The sequence below is a fragment of the Mustela nivalis genome (assembly GCF_964662115.1).
Source record: "Mustela nivalis genome assembly, chromosome: X".
In the NCBI taxonomy this organism is placed as follows: Eukaryota; Metazoa; Chordata; class Mammalia; order Carnivora; family Mustelidae; genus Mustela; species Mustela nivalis.
This window is the reverse complement of record NC_139040.1, coordinates 12,259,312-12,281,642: the sequence shown is the minus strand read 5'-3', so window position 1 is coordinate 12,281,642 and position 22,331 is coordinate 12,259,312. Positions and strand designations below refer to the sequence as shown.

The window sequence follows — 22,331 nt, the reverse complement described above, 5'->3', positions numbered from 1 at the left end:
AGTAAAAAGGAGACACCTGAAACTAATATAACACTGCATGTTAACTATGCTGGAATTACAATGAAAAACATTAAAAAAATAAAAATAAAAAGGAAATTCACTAAATGTAGGTCAAAGACTCAACATGGTCAGAAGGCTACAAAAACAGAGAGATTTAAGTGTAAAAATGTCATGCAACCAGCTACAGTGGAAAAATCTTTAGTTTCTTAGCAGTCCAGGACAGCAGGGCTCTCACAAGGTCTTAGATGCAGGCAGGGGGAGAGGGAGGAGATGCAGATGTGGCGGGGGAGGGGAGGAAGAGGGGCAGGGAGAGGGGGGTGTACACACACACACACACACACACACACACACACGTGCACGCGCCTTTGGACCAAATTTCAAGCGACTGTAGAACTGCTCCATGTTTGGATACTTAAGAAAATGATTTCAATGAGAAGGAGACACCATATATCACACTCCCTTCAATGTGTGGGCAGCAGAAAGCACACTGCCAAGCAGACACTAGTAGATTTTCAATATGTATATACTGATTTGGCTGCACTTTTATCTGCGCAGACAGTCTCATTCAAAACTCCCACAAAACCTGTAACCTCCCCAGATCAGCCACGGCCCTAAAATGCCAGTTGAACACATGCAAGACACAGGCGAAGAGCAAATGATAAAAACTATTTCCTGTCCCCACATTGCTTCCGTGTTTTTATGTCCAACTGAGACCTTTCAAAAAAAAAAGAGGCTAAAATATCAATCATATCATACCAAAGTTTATTGATACATCAAACAAAAATTTCTGTAATGAAAAAGGCAAGTTGCATTCATAAAAGATGGCATTCACAGTCATTATAGAAAGCAACGACGTAGATGTAAAAAATTGCTTAAGTGAAAAATGTAGTATTGCAGTTCCATTTTGCAAGCTGAAAAATGATTTTGTTAACACTTGCATAAAATCTGCACATTTATATACTGCATGTTATTAAAAAATTCCATCACTAAATTATTATGAATTTTGCAAATTTAGGCCTACGTTTATACTGTTGCTGGTGTAGATGTTGTAGATATGGAATCTATGTTTTACGCTTAGTAGGTTACATCTTCAAACAATGGACAACGGTTGTGAAAATTACAAGGACATCTTGATAGTCTGAAGCTGTTCAAATGATGGGTATGTCATCCTAATATTCTGTTTCCCCCCTCTCTCGGTCACAAAATAAGGTGGTTAGGCTGTAGCGCTAGGAATACTGTAGGATGGCTTACTTTGAGCGATTACATCTGCTAACCCATGCTAGCCATTTCGCAGCTCACTAATAAAATAGCTTTGAAAAAGAAAAGCCAGGTCCCTCTCAAGGATCTAGGGCATGATTATCACCGTCGTGAATTTGAGCTACAGACACGACTTTAAAGCCCCCTTAGTCACCTTTCTTCCTGGCTGCGAGCAATTTTACAAGCTACCAATTAGATTTCCACAGCCCTAGATGTTCTGATTACGGTAATCTCCCCCAGTGGGAGATTCACTGACTCTCTATCGTGGCTCCCTCCTCTGCATTCACAGTCCCTACAGTACTTCTGTGAAACAACAGTAATGACACAGCAGTGACTGTAACACGAACAAGAACAACAGAAAACATCAAAAGCTTTCCTGGGTCGGATTTTTTTTTTTTTTTTTTTTTTTTTTTAGTTCTTTGGAATAGGCAAAGAATACACAGACTTTGTTTTCAGTAGGCTACCTCAAATACAGGCGACCGGAACACAGCACATTTGGGTAAGCTGTGAATGACATCTAACAAAATACTCAAAAATAATACTGATAGGTGAGAACAAATGAAATAATGAAAAAAGGGCATAAGGATGGATTGGTTTTCGATAACTGAAATCATGTCCTTCCTCGAATTTAAGACAAATTACACTTAAACATTAACACAAAATATATACGGAAGAATCAAATGTGCCACGTGGGCCATATAAATACAGATATAGATTGAATTCAATACTTTTCTAAATCAAGGTATGATATAAACACTAATAATAGTACAGGCATGCCAGAAAGACAACCAAAAATGGAAACCAGTTTGAAACACTTTTTAAAAAAAATGTAATCTCTATGCCCAGTGTGGGGCTCGAATTCACGACCCCAAGGTCCAAAGGACGCATGCTTCACTGACTGAGCCAGCCACGCGCCCCTGAAAACACATTTTCAGTGCCCATTTCAATCCAGTAGTCAAATGTAGCCATTTATATCCAAAAATGTTTAATTTTAACATTTAATAAAGACGTTTCACATTTATTTTTACGTTTTAAGTGAACTCATTAGGAGGCTAAAGGCTTGCTCTACTCCAGGAAGTTGAGGACTTTACCAAGGTGACTCTCACGGTTTAAACTTAAACCATCTCCGAAGCATGTTCACTGAGAGAAAACATTCATGTTCAGGGTCACGGCTCTGTAGGCTGAATCACCACCATCCTGGGACGGATCCCTCTTTCCCAAACTGGCAAGTTACAGAAAAAAAAGTGCTGCATATATGCACAAAGGCGGCCTCTTTCAAAAAATAACCATTAACAATTTGAAATAAGATATTTTCCCCCCCTCCACAAAAAATTATAAAAGACCGATGTTCAGATGGCTTTTTAAAATGTAATTATGGTTTTGCTTATCTCACCTCAGATCCCAGTAAAACTGATACTGGAAAAATCGGTTACCTCTTAAGTGCCTGGACGGGCTACTTACTAAGCGACTGGAAAGGTCTTATTTTCCAGTCTAGTAGCCACACACCCATTAAATAGGATTTAATTCAGAAGAACAAAAATAAAATAAGCAATCACAAAAATATCCAGGATGAACATTCTTTCCACGTAAGGGTTCAAGGTTTTTTCTGCGGGGGGAGGGGGGGCAAGGATATTCTATGGAGACAAAATGAGCACGTGGGTGAACACAAAGGTTGACTATTCTGATGCACTGATACCATTTAGTCTTCTCGTATGTTCAAGTATTCCTTTCATGTGTTTGAAAAAATAATTTAAGATCATCATTCAGCAGGAACAAGAAATGTGATCCAAACAGCCTATTTCTTCTGCCAGGCAAAAAAAGTAAGATTAGCAAAGTCTATTCATTCCCGTTGTATGACTTCTACTTTATACTATTATGTTCAGATCCATTCACAGAGTTCATGGGTTAAAGGAGCACCCACTTGGTAGTTATGTTACTCTATCTAAAGCCAGATATTCTAATTATTCGTGCTTTCAACTTTCACATGATTCTTAACTTAGAGCTTTGGCCATAACGGCTACTTAACAATAACTGTAAATGCTTAAGAGAGTCATTTGGTATTTTAATGGACATTGATTCTGAACCCTAGACATAAGAGAGTGGTTTAATTTGTTGCATATTGAGTATCCTGAGATGATAACTTTTTGTAGTTGTTTCTTCCTGCTTTCTTTTTTAGCTGTAACCATTGTCAATATGCTTGTAGGACAATAACATAGGCAGCTCAAGATTCGGATTCTGAAAAATTTAAAATATACAGAGTTAAAAGGGTTATTTTAACAATAATGTGAAACCATCTGTTTAGCATTTTCAAAAATAAATCAAGTAGTAAATTTTGTTATGAAAGTAAAGGAATGATCTTAAAGTGCCAAGTTTTATTCACATGCAGGGAAAAAAAAAAGTGACACAATGACCAGTTTTTAATCCTTTCTTCATTTGTTAGCTGAAGAGATTCAGACTTGCTTTTTGCTTTTGGCATACTCCAGGGCTCTTCTGTCACTGTTCCCACAAGGACGCTCTAGTCTGTGAGCTTCCTGAAAACAGGGTCATTCTACTTTCCTATCTCCAGCTCCTAGACTAGTGTCTGGAACACAGCAGGGACTCAGGCCTGTTGAATGAATGAATGGATTACGGTGTTTTGAGGATGTGTAGCTTTTGACAGAGGAAGTCTAAAGACACACTCAGTTCTGAAAGGCTGTTGTAGAGGTATTTTTCCTTTACTGAAAGAAACATGTTCCTTCCCCCATATAATGCTGAGGTTTATTTTCTTTTTGGTAGATCAGGTTATCTATGGCTCAGCGGATGCTTCTTTTTTTCTCATTCATCATCTTTTTAGAAAAGCAACCACAGAAACATCCCGAAATCTGTAGACTCTTCTCTGTCCTCTGGACATTATCAAATGCTATTACAGGGCTAGGATGTGGTAGGCCAAATGATCACAGAGTATAAATCAGGTATGTTAAGAAGTGGAAGTCTCTGGTCTTGGGAGGGAGCCTAACTTTCATTCTCCACTCTCAAATCCAACCTTGTGAGACAGGAGTCGGGGAGGGCCTTAAGGGGTATGCTGTTTTCCTCCCATTTTGGTGCACCTTCCTTGCCATGATTGGACTAGAAGTCCTCTAGAACACATTCCATTTCCTTCATGTTCCCTGTTTTCCCAAGAGTTCTTCAAGTCACCATGATGACGAAGCCTAACCAAAAACAGGTTGCTGTCCACACTGAGAACTAACTTATAAAAGGAGTCACACAGTTCTCTCAACAAGGGACTATCTCGGTAGCTGAACTACTTGCCAAATATTTTCCTCAGAGGAAAAATAATGCTGCACAAAAAGTTATTTGTGGAATAAATAACTACGTTAAAAATACCACAACTGTGTCAATAATAAACTTCCTCAATTCCATGTTCCTCATCCGTTGTCATTGTAGGATTTCAGGCCCTGGAGAGGCCAAAAGCAGAAGGAATGTCTGCTACCCAGCCTGGTCTCCCAAACCACAGGCCAAGCTAAAGAAAGCAATCCAGGGGGATACAGAATTAGCTGGAAACAGTATAGCTAACGCGCACCGTACAGCTTAGGACAAGGCCATCTGGGACAAAAGGGTCAAAGACTTTGAAAGCTACCGGGAAGCGGATCATTACTGAGGGAAGATACAAGCAGGATGAGTCGCTCAAAATGGGGGGAAAGGATGCTGACTGGGGCAAAGTAAGTCTGCTTCTGAAAGAATGCCGCGGATGAAGCGTAGGAGATATTAGAACCAATGTTTTCATGCCATCAGCTTAGTTTTTACTCTTTGCTCGGGGGCGGGGGAGTTGACAGCTGATGAAAACATGGGCCTGCGAGGAGGACTCACACTTGTTAGCTCCAAAGAGAAGCGAACTGCAGTTTCATTCCTGATGATCACTAATTTTTATGTGTGCATGAAAGAGGGCCCCGCCCTAAGCTGTACGGAGTTTCTTCCAAGCTGGTAAGCTTGTAGACAAATGAATTACTCTGAATTCCTATGGGTGGGTAAAGAGCCTCTCAAAGTCTGGGATGACAGAGGGCCCTGTAGTGAGAAACAAAATACACTCGAAGGAGTCGTTCCGAGTTCAAGGACTCCTCCCATGGCATACCCATTCCTCCCGACTATTTTGCGGGGGGGGGGGGGTGGTCATGGGGTAATGAACCAATAGGTTATAAAATGAATTGACTCATTTTTGGAAAAATCGGTCTTGAAGCATTCTACAGAATTATGCTAGCATCCCCCTGAATAGCTAGGAGAGAGTTTACCTTTACCTCTGAAAAGTAGAAACATTGAGCTTGAATAAAACTTGACATTAAAAAAAGTGATTAGATTGGTTCATTAATTTTGGGGATCAGACATTTACGAGTACATTAGGTGTATACCTGCAAACACACAGACACGGCACACGGAGGTACAAACACACTGGATTATTTCCACATACTTCCCAAAAGGACATGCAATGCTAAATCGACTTGATTATTATACAGATGCAATTTTGGAATATTTATTTTCAATTTTCTAAATGCTCTTTTAAAATCAAAACGGTATTTCCTGATCAGTATTAACGATGGCGCCACCACAATAACTTGCCCCTTGCAAATTCAAAGGATTTTATTGTCCTTCAAGCTCTGCAAAATGCCTAGCATTTTATTTGGGGGCTTAACAAATTTCAACTATAGATTTTCCCATATTCCAAGGAATGCATCTTTATATTTTTTGTAAAGAATCGTAGAAAGTTCACCACACCAACAGCAGAGAAAATTTAGAGAGTGGTATTTTCATTTTTTTTTCTTTATAATGCTGTTAATCTGTTTCTTTAAAAGCCAGCCCACTTGTTTAACACTAGGTACCTGTTACAATATATTAGATTCGTCTGAGAATGTTCGTAAAAGAAGAGGTCTGACTGAAGGTCTGGTGGATAATGAGTCAGATGCCCTTTTACAGCTCAGATTTCTCTGTAATAGTGAGGTAAAGATACTTAAAGCAATTGAAGACTGGTTAACCTACCTGGTGATAAAAACGTAGAAGAAAAAAAATCATTTCCTATAGACTACTCTTTTGGCCTAAAGCACAAATGATTTACACTATAGCAAATGCGTAACATTTAAATGAGCACACTGAAAGACCTAAGCGAGTCTCCAACTCGAATTGAATTCTTTTCATGGCAGAAGTATGCAGGTATTAGTAGTATATGGCGAACTGGGGTTTTGGAAATGACACCGGTAGGTTGGTTATGTGGTAGATGAGTCAATATGGTTTGATTAGTAAACCTTACCATCCTTTTGGTGAACACCTCTGAGAGTTGTGCTGGTGCTGTGAGTGTACTGAATAGAGAGAAATTTGTGCAAAACTACTCCTGTCTCGGTGAACAGACTAGCTCTGACAAGCCGTGCCATCTCCTGCGCACCAGGAATCAACGGAACTAGAGGCGTCCGGTCCAAGTGTTTGAAAATCACTTCCTCTCCAGTGTGACGGTTTGAGAAGGTGAACAAATGATTAAAGGAAAATGACCAAATACTCTTAAGCATCAATAGAGGATATAAAAATGAGTAATGAGAAGTCAATTTTCATAAAGAGTCAGAAAATGGTGTCAAGCAAATGAGAATGCAAGCAAGTTGGTACATTAAGAAAGGAAATCACCTTATTCACTCCAAGAGAAACTGTGATTGCTGGAAGTTTGAGAAAGCATGAAGATAGTAGATGTTCCTGAGGAAGGGAGGCGTTTCGTTACCTTGTTCACAATTGCACAAAGGGTGGAAAATTGCAGTAGAAGAAAGAGAAATGCAGAAACCAAAAAAAAAAAAAAAAAGTAAATATTCTTTGAAATGTAAGACATTTAAAAAGAAACCCTGAGAATTTGAAGTCGAAATGGCATGTTAGTTTTGAAGGCATTACTCTCTGTAACAGTCGAGTTAGAGTTGGGACCAGTCTCTGTTGTATGTGCAAGCTACTAGTTTTGTTCACCAGTTTCAAATCATTTTGTTAATGGGAAGATTGACTATTTTAAATAAAAATAATTTAAAAATATATGCTTCTCACTAAGATAAGGCTGATTTCCAGTCATTAATTCACTAACCTACATTGTCCAAAAGACACTGGTCAGAGAGCTGTGTCCAGGGTCCATCGCTAATCTAAGCGTGAAGCACTCTCTCTCCCATGCAACTGCACAGACACGATACGAAGGGACTGCTCTTGGGCCTTACAGGTTAAAAGTCTAATAAAACTAGCACCATGGGAAGACCTCTGGTGAAACCACATTTTAGTCCCATTTACTGCTGGACCCATACTTGACTTTTGTTATTCTGACATAATTTGGTTGGTCTCCCCCTTTTCTTATGGGTCCCTCTTGAAAAGGGCAGGCTAAAGAACTACGAGTTTCTCCTTTAAAATGCCTAGAAAAGGTAAAAATTGGTAACTTAGAGTTTAATCAGAAAACCCAACAGGTTATCGTTTTGCCTTCTTACTCCAGGCCTGAAGTTTTAAGCTGAGTCGCAGACTTGGTTTTGGCATTGCCCAAGCAAAACAGAAAATGAGTGGTCAACTACAGCGATGAGTTTGACAATTCTGCTAATTACGATTACCCATATTATCTACTTAGTGACTAATGAAAATAGGTGTGAAAAAAAAGAAACCAGCTAAAGTATCATATGCATCTAGCAGAATCTAATAAACAATAAAACTTCTAAAGGCAAATACTTTGTCACTTATTCACATATGTTTTAACATAATTATATATAATTTTTCCTGTTCATATTTTACCTTAAATAAAGTTGGTGACATGTTGGCAACATGCAAATGACCAATTGATAAAGCTAGAGAACGAAATTGTTTCTGAGAAAAAAAATTAAATTGTTCTGCCTTCTATTTTGCGGGCAAAAGTCTCACAACAAGATTAATATGGCACCAAGTCCCCCACCCCCACGTTTGATATACGAGCCTAATTATTTGAGACTGCCGCTGTAAGCACATTTTGGTGCACTCAAAACCTTCCATCCAACCGTCTGAGATAAAAGTACTTCTAGGAAGCAGAGATTTTCGGAGTGCATAGACTAGGTTACTTCATAAAGGAAAAAGAGAGGGAATATGAAAGCACAGAAGGCAGTGGAGAGCATGGAAAGAGCATCGGAAGCAATCCAAAACGGATAGAGCCAGCAAGTGGTGGTGGCAGGGGTGAAGGGGGGAGGAGAGAAGAAGCGAGATAATGAACAGGTAAGGATGAAATTTCCACATTCTTTTGCGGTCATCTAGAGAGCTTTTGACACCAGCTCAGGCTCCATGAGCAGTATGTCAAAGAGGCCAATGCATAAAGGTCCATCTCAACAGCCACAGTGTTAGGATTCAACTTTTTGTCTGATCCAGTCAACAGGGCTTTTAGCCTTAGAACCCACGGTTGTACGGGGCACGGTCAGATTCGCAACAGTCATCAGCCTGGCACCATTGTTATTAAAGGTGGAAGGCTCCATGCTCCAAAATCGTCAACGGGCTTTCTCTGGGAATTTTGCTCAGACAGCTGACGCTCTCGCTTTGCCTGTCTTGCACTCTGAAAGAGCTTCCTCCAGAATGGAATTATCCCTTCTTGTTTGTGCAGACATCCCATGCCTGGCATGGCCGCGCTGCTAGGCCCCTTCCTGATGGCCTACGGTATCCCCGGGTCTAGGAGGCAAAGTCAAGCCTCCCTTCTGACAGAGGTAGTTTATGTGGGAAAACTTCCATGAAGTTATGAGGAAAAGTCCTCCATTGGAAACGGAAAGTGGTATTCACTGGTTGGCCAGAAAGTTCAGGTGTTACTTGACTGATTATGGAGGGCCCCACGACTGGGCTAGGAGGCGACACAACTTTTCGAAATACCAGAAATCCTAAGCTTCGTATTTCCTTTAAAGTGTTACCTTGCTGTTCCACCGTGCGGTGCTCAATGGCGGTTTCACCATATCCTGTCAGCAGCATGGTGACGTACGTCTGTCAATTAAGAAGCTCAAGAAAAGCCTTATGATCCTTAATGCTGGGATTTTAGCTCAAAACTTAACCACACTGCTGAAAAGATAGCTGAGGAACAGATAGCTTAAAGTAACCTTTGAATTCAATGATCGAGGGAGCCCATTTTCGAAGCAACTAGAATTCTTAAAAATGTTGACGTCATGACAGAACTCAGCTGGGGCGGGGCGGGGGAGCTGCCATACCAGCCCCTGCACCAGCAGCTTCAGAGGTCGTGACCTGAAATGGCTCAGATGTGTTACAATACAACACGCCGTACCACTGAGTGTATTGAGTGTATTGCTTTATACCTGCTGACAGAAAAGCTCCGTATAAATTCCCTTTCTAACTTAACTGGAGAGAGCTCCCTGTGAGCTGGGGCCACATCTGACTCATCCCTGAATTCCTGAGACCTAGTATAGTAGCTAACTTATAGTGGACCCTCAGGCAAAGTGTGAACTGAATGGAACCTAACAGAAGGCTGCTTCTAAAATTGTTGAATGTAAATGGCTTAGCTTCGTTTTCACTACCCACTGCTGAGTTCCCCTTTGAAAGCAGCCGCCAAGGCCCACAGGAGGACAGCACGGGCAGCCCAGTTGCCACAGGTATTTCTGGCTTTGTGCACGAAGGATCCAAGATGCTAGCTGGATGAAGTCAAGGGGGAGACTCTTCCGCCTCTAGGTAGGGACACATACTTCCCCCCGCTGGGGAGCCTGTCAGGTTTAAGGCTGACCCACTGTAAAAGAATTTTTTGCCTCCCTTTCAAAGGGAGGCCAATGCCTTAGCAAGGGATATTTAAACCAAGTAGGAAGTCGCCCTGGACATCAGACTGCTGGTGATGAAGATGGTCTTTCTTCTTCATCTTTAAAGTGGCCTCTGCCTCTTTGATATGGCCCAGCAGGGCCTTGTGTAGCCACAAGTGACATGGCATGTCTCCATTGGCCTTTATGCATTCATATGGACTGGTTTGCTCTTGCATTTTCTCACAGGGGGCGGGGAGGGAGGCAGTGCTGCTGAGTGCCCACAACTTTCTGTCTCATCTGCAACTCTCAAAAATCCCACAGAGTCTGAAAAACTGTTCAGCCTTTCAGACATTGGATGTAAAGAGAGATGTTCATCAGTAGGCGGTTCGACACATGTTCTGGTTCTATGAGGGTAGGAAGAAATGAATGAATGATCGAATGAATGACGGTGACCATGGAAATCTCCCTGATTTGTTGTAGCACACCAGCATGCCAAGCTATAGCACAGACGCTAAACTCCTATCATGGACATAACCACCCATGGCAAAGAAATCTCATGCTGAACCTCATGCTTTCGACACGAGTTCGGAATCTCCTGTCTGCATGGCAAGAAAATGTTGTATGTCTTTGTCCGTGACTGTTCTGCAGCAACCCTCCATTTACTTTCTGTCCAGGTCACCTCCAGCCAGTGTCTAATTTTGGTTCTAAAAGAAAGGGCCTCAGGAAGAGGCTAAGATGGTTTGTTTGAAGGTTTTGATGTTGGAGATTTTGGTACCATCTTTAGAGCAGGAAGCCGGGTGTGAGCCATTACTTAGCATGAGCTCCATTAACCCAAATAGGAAAAACGTTTCGGAGCACACTCCCAAACAAGGGGAACAGAAGAGCGCCCCAGAGATCCTTCCCACAAACTTGTCTATTACGACAAGGCACCAAGCCACTTCTTCCAGGGACATCTTTTTATTTGGCTTGATATAAATGGCCACTTGAGCCATTCTGGGAAAAACCCGTTATATCGGACCTGTTCTACCCCCGTTCAACTGATGTTAAGGTCTATGCAGGCAAGTAAATGCCACTTGTCCATCCTAAGACCAAACGCCAGGCTGGAGGGAGTTAGTCAGGGGTCTACTAGAAGGATTAGAGAGCAGGATCATGTTACTGGGTGCAGTGCCACCCCCCAAGACATGCAGAAGCAGTGAGTGAAGGCCGTTCTGACCACCTAACCATACGGGATCAGCTCTGCACACCCAACTCAGTGTGTCTTATACCACTGGTCATCTACTGCTCTCGCCTGGGGCTCATACTGCCTTACGGATCGTGAAGGTCCTCTTTCACACAGCTGGTCCCTAAAGATTTTCTCATTATATAACCATTTTAGTGCCCTACATCTACATGCTGCCAACCACGGGATTCTACCAAATCAACAGGCCACAAACAAAATCAGACAAGCCAGCTTTGAGGCTAAACTGGCTGGCAAATTTGATCAAATAGGTCAGGCAGATAAACCTGAGACTATTTCCTGAAAATATTGCATCGGACAGGCCATACAATCAGTTGGTGTCGAGAGGATAAAAACAAGGGTTCTGTCTGGCAAATGAGTTAGGTGTTGGCAGGGACTGGACATGTTTAATTCACCTGTTGGTTAAAATTTGCCAGAAGTTCCCTCTTCCAAGCTAATCAACCCCTTTCACTTTAAAGACTTTTTAGAAATGTTTAAAAGGTATCAGACAATTAGGCTGGCAGAGGGTAATAACTTCTCATTCCCACAAGAAATCTATAATTTAAGCAGCAAAAAGAAAAACACACTCATAAAACTATCTTAATTTTTACAAGTGTGTTCAGGAAGCTTAAGGATGCAGAAATTACATCCGGGGAATTCTCTTTGGTTCAAATATACTGCTGGACAGACAGGGCTAGAAGCAACACAGAGATTAAGCAGCACTATAATTAAAGGAAGGGGAAAGGTTTGAAAGAAGCAAATTGGGATTATCAACTGAAAAAAAAGTATCTGCAAACAACCCACAGGGAAATTTCTAAGGTTAAAGCTGGAATGTTGGTGTGGAAATTCCTGGTGTGAAAATTCTAGGCTAAAAAAAAAAAACACCCCATTTTTTCCACTTAGAACTCCATATGGAGCATATAAAATGCTCCATATGGATCGCTACAGGTCACATAGAACACTATTAAGGAATCTACTTACCACCTGCATTGGATAACGAAGTTTTTACTATACTTTTTTATGCAGAAGAGGAAATTAAGTGATGAACCTGTAAGGAGGGGTTTAACATGCTGTAACTAACGCAAATCTCTAAACAAAATTTTTAGTCCACGGCAGATACTGAAGCCCCTTCCAAACATCAACTTACAATATAAACTTAGTTCTTACCCTGGCACTTCTTCTTCTTACATTCTTTAATACTATCAGGAGAATCTCAGGGAAAAGGCTGATAAATATGAGAAGAACTATGGCCAACCATGTAGATACAGAAGACAGCATTTGAGCAAATACGAAATACATTCTCTGTTGTTTGAGAAAAGGCCTAGAGTGGAAAGAAAACACACAATGGAAAAGAAATTAGTTCCTGTCATAGGACACAGATGTGTCATTGAAACTATCTTTTGTATTTAAAGGACTCTTCTAATGACACACATCAATAGAAATAATTTTCTTTAAGAATATCCCAAAAGTACTGAACAGATTTCATTTACTAAATGTTTAGGGGAAAAAAGGAATGATAATTAAAGGGGAAGAAGGACAGTAAAACGCATCTCACTTGAAAACAACCAAGCAATCAACTTTAAAACTGGCAACGGGAGAATATGTATTTGCGTTAGAAAATACTGGAGCTTCAAAGACAGTCAAGAACAGTGATTTTTATGCTAATAAGCATTTTATTTCCTCAGCTGTTTTGTTAATATGAGAATGGACTGTGCTCTACATTCAGAAATTTAGAAGACATTTTATATGCTACACGCCCCCCCAAACTCTACATCAAGACAGATAGGGCCGTTGAGCTGCTCTCTCTACCATTCTTATCCTAAAATATACACTCGGTACCCAGTGTGTGCCAAGTAGGTTGGCAGAGGAGTTATGCTAATAGGACATTAAGTCTTGGAGTCCAGAAATCTAGGACTCCCTCGTTTTTTTTTTTTTTTTTTTAAAGATTTTATTTGTTTATTTGACAGAGAGAGATCACAAGTAGGCAGAGAGAGAGAGAGGAGGAGGAAGCAGGCTCCCTGCTGAGCAGAGAGCCCGATGCGGGACTCGATCCCAGGACCCCGAGATCATGACCTGAGCCGAAGGCAGCGGCTTAACCCACTGAGCCACCCAGGCGCCCCAGGACTCCCTCGTTCTGATGTGGGATTTCATTCTAAGTCAACCACTCACCGGTTTGGCGGCCACAGAGCAGCCCGGCCGGCCTCCCCGAGCTCTCTGCAGAGAGCCTAACTAGGTTCAATGTTGTTGGAAGCAGAGGGGGAGGAAGTGTGAAGTGACGGACTGGGGTTGGGCCGCACAACAGGCTCTCCTTGGATCAGGAGCTCTAGGCAGATAGCTGGTTGTCTCATTTATTAGATTACCTGTTGGGCTCACTGAAGATAAACTGGTTTCTCGTTTAAAAAAAATTGATGTTTGTGCACTCTTATATAACATAATAGAATTAAGCTTTTGGCTCTAGGTGTATGGGGACCGCAGTGTGGCACAGGAAGTGAGCAGAACGGTGAGATGGAGAATTCTAGCAGGCCTGGGCTAAAAAGGCTTTCCAGGGTCCCTACCACCGAAAAGAGAATTCTGCAGAACTCTACCCTCACTCTAATTATGAAGAGCACCCTGACTTACTTTCTAGGCAGTTAACTGACCATAATAAGGGTTCAGTAGACAACTAATAGTACTACTCCTCAAAGTCTCACAATACTCTGTGATTAACAGCTCTAATTTTTCTTTTCCTTTTTTGTTTGTTTGTTTTCCCTGCCCTGTAGCTCTCAATTTTTCCATATACTGACACCTACGGTGTTTTACAGGGGGAAAAGGAAAAAACACAAGATAGTGTTCGTGGATTGGGTTTGGAGCTCAGAAATTATCATTCTCACTGCTGAACCCCAGAGGCGTGTGTCACAAAGCCTCAGGGCTCAATGTGTCCAGAGATATTAGCTGAAACCAGCATTTGGCTGAAGTCTCAGACCGTTTCTGGTCACATTTTGGGGGCTGTTCTGTAATTTCTTATTCATGTAGTAGCTCAACTCAGCTCTACTTAAGGATAGCACTACAGGCAACAAAATAAAAATAGATGTATTTCATTTTTAGTCAGTATCACTAATGACTAGAAACAGGTGTAACAATGTCCTAATCATTTGAAGCATTTATTTTAATCAATAAGGAATAGTCTGTGGTAAGAGAAACTAGTCTGCTAGAAACATTCTTGTGGAAATTTTGCAGGAGTTCAGATGCTGATTACACAGATTTATAGACAGAACTATGGTGCTCTGGGCAGAGTTACAACTATATACGACATTTGGTTAATCAACTTTGATTAACTTGCATATTATTAAAGAAAACAGAGACTTCTGTCAGCCTCACTGCTTCAGTAATTACCTCTGTAGGTGCCCAATACATGTGTGATTACACTTTCTGGAACTGCTTAAGTGATGAGGCATTTCATATTTTTATTTCTGAAGGCTTATTTTAAAAGCTTTTCAAAACAGTAAGCATTTTTTCTAATTAGGTCTCAAGGGACAACAAACACGGATAACGTGGAATGTTTTGTATGTGTGTTGCTCAAACCAGTGAGAAAATAACACTCCCAGAATCTCACCCTATGGCTTCCCCTAGCCATGCTCTCTACTGCTTGCTTCCTTGTTAGAACCCACTGATTCACGAGAACATCTATGATCTTTAAAAACAAAATATAGGCGGGGGCACCTGGGTGGCTCAGTGGGTTAAGGCCTCTGCCTTCGGCTCAGGTCATGGTCCCAGGGTCCTGGGATCGAGCCCCGCATCGGGCTCTCTGCTCAGCAGGGAGCCTGCTTCCCACTCTCTCTCTGCCTGCCTCTCTGCCTACTTGTGATCTCTGTCTGTCAAATAAATAAATAAATAAAATCTTTTAAAAACAAAACAAACAAACAAAAAAACCCAAAATACAGGCGTTTGGGAATAAGAGAAGGAGACGACCATCTAACCTATTCTCATTCCTTTTAACTCTCCCAATCACAGCTCTGTGTCTCTCACCCTGTATCCTCATCTCCTGGAGGGAGGGGTACAGTCTATTTGCTGTCTATTATCTTGGTTTCCCAGAGTGCCTCACACACGGCAGATTCTGGAGAAACATCTGAACAAAGATGAACTCAATCAACTTTAAGGCCACACTGCAGAGTCTGCCTTTACCCCCACCCAAAACAGTAAGATGGGATTTTAAGATATAAGCCTCTGAATATTAAGTAGTATATATTCTTAACCTTGAGTACAAATATAGTGACAAGATTGACAGTGATATACCATGAAGAGAGAACGGAATCCAAATGGCTAATAGTGTATCTACCGCCATGGTCTCCTCTAGAAACTTCAGAGGATATTTCCACTGGAAACCCCATGGAAGGGCATGCTAGCACTGTACAGACAGAGGTTTACATACCTTCAAGTGGAAAGATCTGGACAGGGGCTACCAGAAAGGAGGGCTTTTGAATAACTCGTGTAACTTGATATACTTGCATTTGAAATCTTACCTGAAATTAACTTCCATCCCATTAATACTGAAGACCTGCCGTCTTGTACAATTAACACTCTCAAAGTTGAATGAATGTTTGCATAGACAATGTACACATACGGACATCTACTTTGTTATTTCACATACTACTCACACACGTACAGCTGCTTACCAAATAATTCCTCCCCAGAAGAATGAGAAAAATACATAGAAGGCTAAAGAGCCCCAAATCACAAAGTGATTTATCCATGTCCAGAAACGAGTATCCAAGGCGAGCTGAAAAGATACAACACAGGAGATTTCATGACAGGCACCAGCTACACCAGGAGTAAACACACTATGCTACTGAGAACTGCATATAGTAGGGCACCTATGGGAGACCTCACTTGGGCCAGGCAACTAGAAGAGAGGGAAAGTAAAAGAAGAACAGAATTGAGACTTTTCAAAGGGCTAGGGTAAGAATGAGCTAGGTTCTGCCCCAAGGCCTGTAGTCCCAAAAGGACAGGCTTGGAGGTCTGGTCAAGCAAGCAGCAGGTAGGTGTGAGGCTGTGCTGCCTCACTGCTGAAGGAAGGGCAGGCATCCAGGTACTATAACAGGCTCGGCCTGGAGCCCCAAGTCCTTGGGTGGCAGTGGCCAGAAAGCGGATGATCAAAGGACAAGGCCTGGCTGGTGGAGGCAGGTATACTGAAGAGCAGCGGGAGAGGGAAGGGTTAGTTGGGAAGAACAGACGAACTACACAAAGGAGTGTCAACAGCTCAAACACAACAGATGGGGATTATTAAATGCAAAGGGCCCCACACGCTGGCACCATGTAGCAACGAATCATGGGCCTGGCTATGTCGTGTGTCCTTCAACTGCAAAGCCCTTATCTAATCCATTAAATAAATAACATTCTCAGTTGCCTTAGATTTTAATCCCCCCATGTTTCTGCCCAGGCTGAGTGTTTCTTTAGACTGTGGTACCTGGGATTTTTTAAATGCAATCTAAAAATAAAAAGTATGGTCTGTTCTGCTTGTTTACAATTTCGGGGCCACGGGCATTTCATTTTTGAAGAGGAGGCGGTGTCTCCCTGTTTTTTTTTTTTTTTTTTTTTTTTTGCTTTTTCTGACACCCTGGTCCTTGACTCCCTTGTTCTAACTTCTGTGTTCATAAACAGAATGCTGAGAACATTGTTAATGTAGACCAGGCCTGAATTCCCACCTCTGCACTGCTAGGGAGAAGGTCACGATAATACCCATCCAAAGATGAGAGAGTGAATGTGTTTTGAGAGACACAGAAAGATGCTACAGTAAGGCCAACTTTAACCACGAAGGCCACTTGGGAGCCCTAGGGCCGTATGCAAAACCAGGAGAAACAAAGGTGGGCAGGCTTCTGTTTCAAATCGTGATCCTGTTGTTCTGATCACTTTCTATGTGCCAGACATCACTCTGAATGCTTTATGTGTATTCACTAATTGACTTCCCACCAAAAATCTAAGAGAGGAAGGTACTACTTTTATCTCCACATCACAGAAGAAGAAACGAGGGTACTGAGAAACGAAGTCACTTGCCCCAAAATAGCAGCTAGTAAGTGGCTAAATGGAGACGAATGGTAACATTTTCTTTTGCAGCCCTACAATATTACTGAAATAGTAGATGAAAAATGCAAACATATGTTAGTTCTATTTGGTATGAGAAATGAATCAGGAATAAAAACTTAGAGGGGGAAATGATTAGAGGCTCTTTGTCAAGCACACTTCTGGAATTCTAGTTTTGACCACTGGGCATTGTGGAATTCATGTACTCATTCTTGGATCCCACGTGAGGTGTTTATTACTGCAATTATCATCAAAAGAATTTGATTATGCTTTCAAGTATAAGAGAGTCCCAACTCGTAAGTCTCAAGGGTAGAATTCAGCAAGGCTTCAGAGTGTATTACATGGCTGCGAGCTAAGGCCAATGATTTATGTATGTTACCTGCTGTAAGTTGTTATGCATTTCATCACTAATATGGGTAAGTTTCAGTGATAAATACATTATATAAAATTTCATCACCACTGAGCTCTTATGCACGCATACCTTGCTCATGGATACCTATTCAACTGTCTTAAGTACTCCCATTCCTTTAAGGCCTGGTGTTTGTAAACAGATCATCTTAAAAACTATTCAAGTATTTAACATGGAAACACACACACAGTGAGAGCCTGTTTATCTACTACTTTTACTGTCTTGAAGAAAAAAGGAACAGATTTTCAACATAACTATAGTGTACGAGTTTTTTAAAAACGGAAACAAAGAGGACAGACAATCTTCTGGAAAGAAATGGACCATGAACAGCATACACATGTCTAAATATCTAGTATCATACATATTCCAGTAAGTATTCAGACTTGAATAACAACTTGCAATACAAGTAAAGAGAAGACAAAAAAGAGAACAGAAAGAATCACAAAAATGGCGTGAAATATATTTGAATAAATAAAAATCTAACCTTCAGAGTTACAGTGAATACTAAGACTGTAAAAACAATGGTTCCAAAAGTCCAGTTTCCATATACCTGAAAAACAGTCAACAATTATATGTACCATGAATACACAAGCCTGAAAATAAAAAAGGCAAATTTAATCTTGGCTGTAACCACTAAAGATTTGGGTATAAAATGTTTAGTGAAATAGCTGATCAAAAGATCAGGCCAAAATATTGGATTTTATTTATCGTGACCCTCAACTTTCTTGGATAGCTACAATGCACTTGCGGTTGGTAGGGTTTACTTCCATTCCTCCATGTAATAGCAAACAGGGAACACACTGGTGTAATAAAGGCAGAAAAAAACCCCGATTCCATAACAGTAATGTTCATCAAAACAAGTCATTTGAATGATTCATGTCTCTCAAGACTCTGATATGGGCTTCCTCAGTAATAAAGAACTAAAGCTCTCAAATGAGGACTAATCTGTAGACAAACGGACTCACATTTTAAAAACAGTCTAATTTTTTGGCGGTGACTATTAGAGCTGTCAGCATGTGCACATCAGAGAAAAGCAGAGAGCACGTACAAGTCTGTAACTGTGGCAATGAATGGCACACATGCTTACCAAATGCTGTCAAGATCTGAATGCATAACATTAAAACAGAAAATGAGATGTAAAAAGTCTTTAAAAAATAATAAAAAATTAACAGAAGCGAAAAGAAGGATTTGATCAACTCATACACGATGTTACATTTCATCGCTGACAGTCCTTCTGCTCTGTCATTTTTGCTGCAGCAAACTCTTGTTAAGAAATCGTCAGCTCTTTATCATTTAGGTGCCAAATAAAAATAAAGTAAAACGTGAAAGTCACAGGAGCAGCCATAAAGCTAAAGGGATCCAAGAAATCACAGAATCTAATCCCTTCTTGCCGACGGGCAAGGCTGACTTGGGAGGCGGAAGGGGCCTGCCTGCAGACTAAACAGGGTCCTCCCCTTGTCCGCTGTGATGTGCTCCTACTCTAAACCACAGCTGTGTTTTATCCACAGTTACTCGGGGATTAATACTTTGAGATTTTTAAAGTAACCTCTATGCCCAGTGCCCAACGAGGGAGCGTGAATTCACAACCCGAGATCAAGAGTCACATGCTCTACTGACTGAGTCAACCAGGCATGCCCAGCGATTAATAATTTTAAGGGATTCATATTAAACTGACTTGTGTTAGTCCAATTCAGAAAGGTTTTGGACTGTAGTACCTAATTCTGAAGTATTCACATTCATCGGGTCTATTACTTCTGTAGCAGATGTTAACTGTGTTGCTTCTGGACAGAGTTACTGTACTCAGTAAATCACTCTTGAAACTTAGCTTTGCTTCATGTTATAATGATAAAGAATGAGTAAGTATTAAACAGGAAGCCCAGAAATAGTGAAGAATGCAGTGGGTGAAGCGGTGGGCTCGAGTCTCTCCACATGCCCGTGGCAAGACCTTGCCCCGACAGCGGTGCTCTCCCAGGATGCAGCCTGGGGAAACAGCATCCCACGGCACGTGCTGACTTGGGCAGTTGCTTGCTCAGAAGGCACTGATAAGGATGAGTGCAGTGTTTCTGGAAAACACTATGCTCCTATGTGGAAGGGAAGGAGGAAGAGAAGGGAATCCAATCCCTTTAACTATCAGGCAAACACTGTCGGGAGCCGGTACAGGAGGCCTACTCTAAGAGCTGTAAGGGACTGAATATGATTGGCTGTTCATTAGTCTCCGAGTCGTTCTTGCGGGCCGAGAGCGACAAAACACTACAAAGATATGGTAGCTAGCCCTTCAACTCCAAGCACGAAAGGCCACTATTAATAGGAAGTGAGTGGGGCCAGACTTCTAAAACAGGAAAAGTCTTGGGGCACCTGACTGGCTCAGTCAGTAGACCATGCGACTCTTGATCTTGGGGTACTCAATTCAAGCCCCACGTTGGAGGGTAGAGTGTACTTTAAAAAAAAAAAAAAAAAAAAGGAGGGGCGCCTGGTTGGCTCAGTGGGTTAAAGCCTCTGCCTTGGGTTCAACATCATGATCCCCGGGGCCTGGGATTGAGCCCCACATCGGGCTCTCTGCTCAGTGGGGAGCCTGCTTCCCCCTCTCTCTCTGCCTGCCTCTCTGCCTACTTGTGATCTCTATCAAATAAATAAACAAAATCTTTAAAATAAAAAAAAGGGCAAAGTATAGGGGTCTAAATTCTGAAGTCCTAAGAACTCTGTTCATCTATTAAAAATTACAGCCGAGCTAAGCTTCTAGAAGGTTTGCACATAAGCTCTCTAGTTAGCCATGCACACGGGAAGTGGTTTCTTACTTCAATACTTCTATTGTTCTAAAAAAGTTCTGAGAACTAAATACCGTACCTCAATAAAAAGTTTACAAAATGATTACAGTGAGATTATGTGTATGATAAATCCAGTGCCTAGAGAGAAAGAACAAGTCATGCTTACAATACCAGGATGTAATGAAGTATTTTTTTTTACCTTTGCATTTTCTTCCAGGGATGAAGTCTGAAAAAGAAAGTAAGTCCCAAAGAAGAACACTGTCCCTTCAAATGCAGCTAGAAACGTCCAGTATAAGAAGGGTCCCAGCTGTAGCATGGCATTGCCAGAAATTTTCCTATTGAGAAATGGGAAAAGAAACCACAGGTTAATGAATCTCCATAGGCTGTCTATTTAAAGACCCGGTGAAATGCCCAAAGTGCACACAGGTGTGACCCTGTTATAATGAAGCGAGGCGTCCCTGAGGACTGGAGGGCCATCCGCAGCCACACGTTCGTCTCCGTGCAATTGCCTTGGAAGTAAGGCATCGAGTAAGCAGTCAAAGCACTAAGTTTAAAATCCTGGCCACCGACAACAATAGTATCATCAAAAACCATCAGCTCCCACTTACTGAGTACTTCTTATATGTCAGTAAGCTGACTTTAGAGTTTTATTTATATTGTCCATTTCTACCCACAAAAAAAGCAATGGGACTTTGTCAGTCCCATTGATAAATAATGAGCCCCCCAAAACTTATCATAATGGTTCCCAGACTATGGTGCACACTGGAATCACTTGGGGATCTTTAAAAACACGGATGCCTGACTCCCATTCTCCTTCTGATTTAACCAGCATGAGGTGTAAGCAGGGCACTGGGGTTGTTCTGGAAGCTCCCCAGTGACTCTAACGTGCGGTAAGCTTCACAACACTAGTGTAGGAGCACGCCTGAGTTCAATCTGTTAGGGGGTGCGCCAGCGCACGCCATAGATGGACCCGACCTACCACGGCCTTTCCAACTACAATTTGCTAAGGTAGTTCTTTTTTTTTTTTTTTTTTTTTTTTAGATTTTATTTATTTATTTGACAGAGAAAGATCACAAGTAGGCAGAGAGGCAGGCAGAGAGAGAGAGAGAGAGAGAGAGGAGGAAGCAGGCTCCCTGATGAGCAGAGAGCCCGAGGCGGGACTCGATCCCAGGACCCTGAGATCATGACCTGAGCCGAAGGCAGCGGCTTAATCCACTGAGCCACCCAGGCGCCCCAGCTAAGGTAGTTCTTTTAATCAAGGTTTCTTCCTGGGAATATAACCTTTTTTTAGGTCTCAGGGTACCCTTTATAGTTTTTCAACTGAGTCAAATGTTTCAAGCTGGATAGTCATGTTTTCATAAATAGTAGGTGGGTCCAAACTTCAAAATCTGTGAAAATAACACAATCTTCTTGGCACAAGTCAGAGCATTAAATATGGCGACTTCATTCGAATGGAGCAGAGCTGCAGAAAGAAGATGGGTTTGTGCTGGGAATTCTTTGGGCTTCTATTTCAAATTGCTCTTTTTTTTTTTTTTTTAAAGAAAGTGTGGTGGGGGCAATGGTGGGGAGAGAGAAAGAGAGAAAATCCTTTTTATTTTTTAAAATATTTTATTTATTTATTTGACAGAGAAAGAGATTACAAGTAGGCGGGGGGGGAGGGAAGCAGGCTCCCCACCGAGCAGAGAGCCCAGTGCAGGGCTCGATCCCAGGACCCTGAGATCATGACCTGAGCCGAAGGCAGAGGTTTAACCCACTGAGCCACCCAGGCGCCCCAAGAGAGAGAATCTTAAATAGGTTCGTCAGCTGCTTAACTGACTGAGCCAGCCAGGCGCCCCTCAAGTTGCTCTTAACATTGATGGGAAGGTAGGCCAGCACTCGTACAGCACACCATTGCCAATACTATACAGGACGTC

General features: G+C 41.6%; 1 protein-coding gene across 10 annotated transcripts in view; it reads right to left on the bottom strand.

Annotated features, from left to right (window-relative positions):
- Positions 1-741: 741 nt before the first annotated feature.
- ATP11C (ATPase phospholipid transporting 11C (ATP11C blood group)) overlaps positions 742-22,331 on the bottom strand; it is a 186,738-nt gene continuing 165,148 nt past the window's right edge. For 2 of the 10 annotated variants that reach the window (XR_014307190.1, XR_014307191.1), the window contains exons 25-31: positions 20,618-20,753; positions 18,138-18,203; positions 15,840-15,943; positions 12,355-12,508; positions 12,169-12,235; positions 6,108-6,212; positions 742-3,492 (exon numbers count right to left, since the gene is read on the bottom strand). Coding sequence is in view for 8 of the 10 variants with exons in the window: in XM_082717561.1 (XP_082573687.1) it covers positions 6,111-6,212; positions 12,355-12,508; positions 15,840-15,943; positions 18,138-18,203; positions 20,618-20,753 (562 nt within the window). In the remaining 2 variants the exon portion in view is untranslated. Of the gene's footprint in view, positions 3,493-6,107; positions 6,213-6,897; positions 6,989-12,168; positions 12,236-12,354; positions 12,509-15,839; positions 15,944-18,137; positions 18,204-20,617; positions 20,754-22,331 lie in introns of those variants that run through there. The other 8 variants (XM_082717560.1, XM_082717565.1, XM_082717561.1 and 5 more) reach the window with 5 other exon arrangements.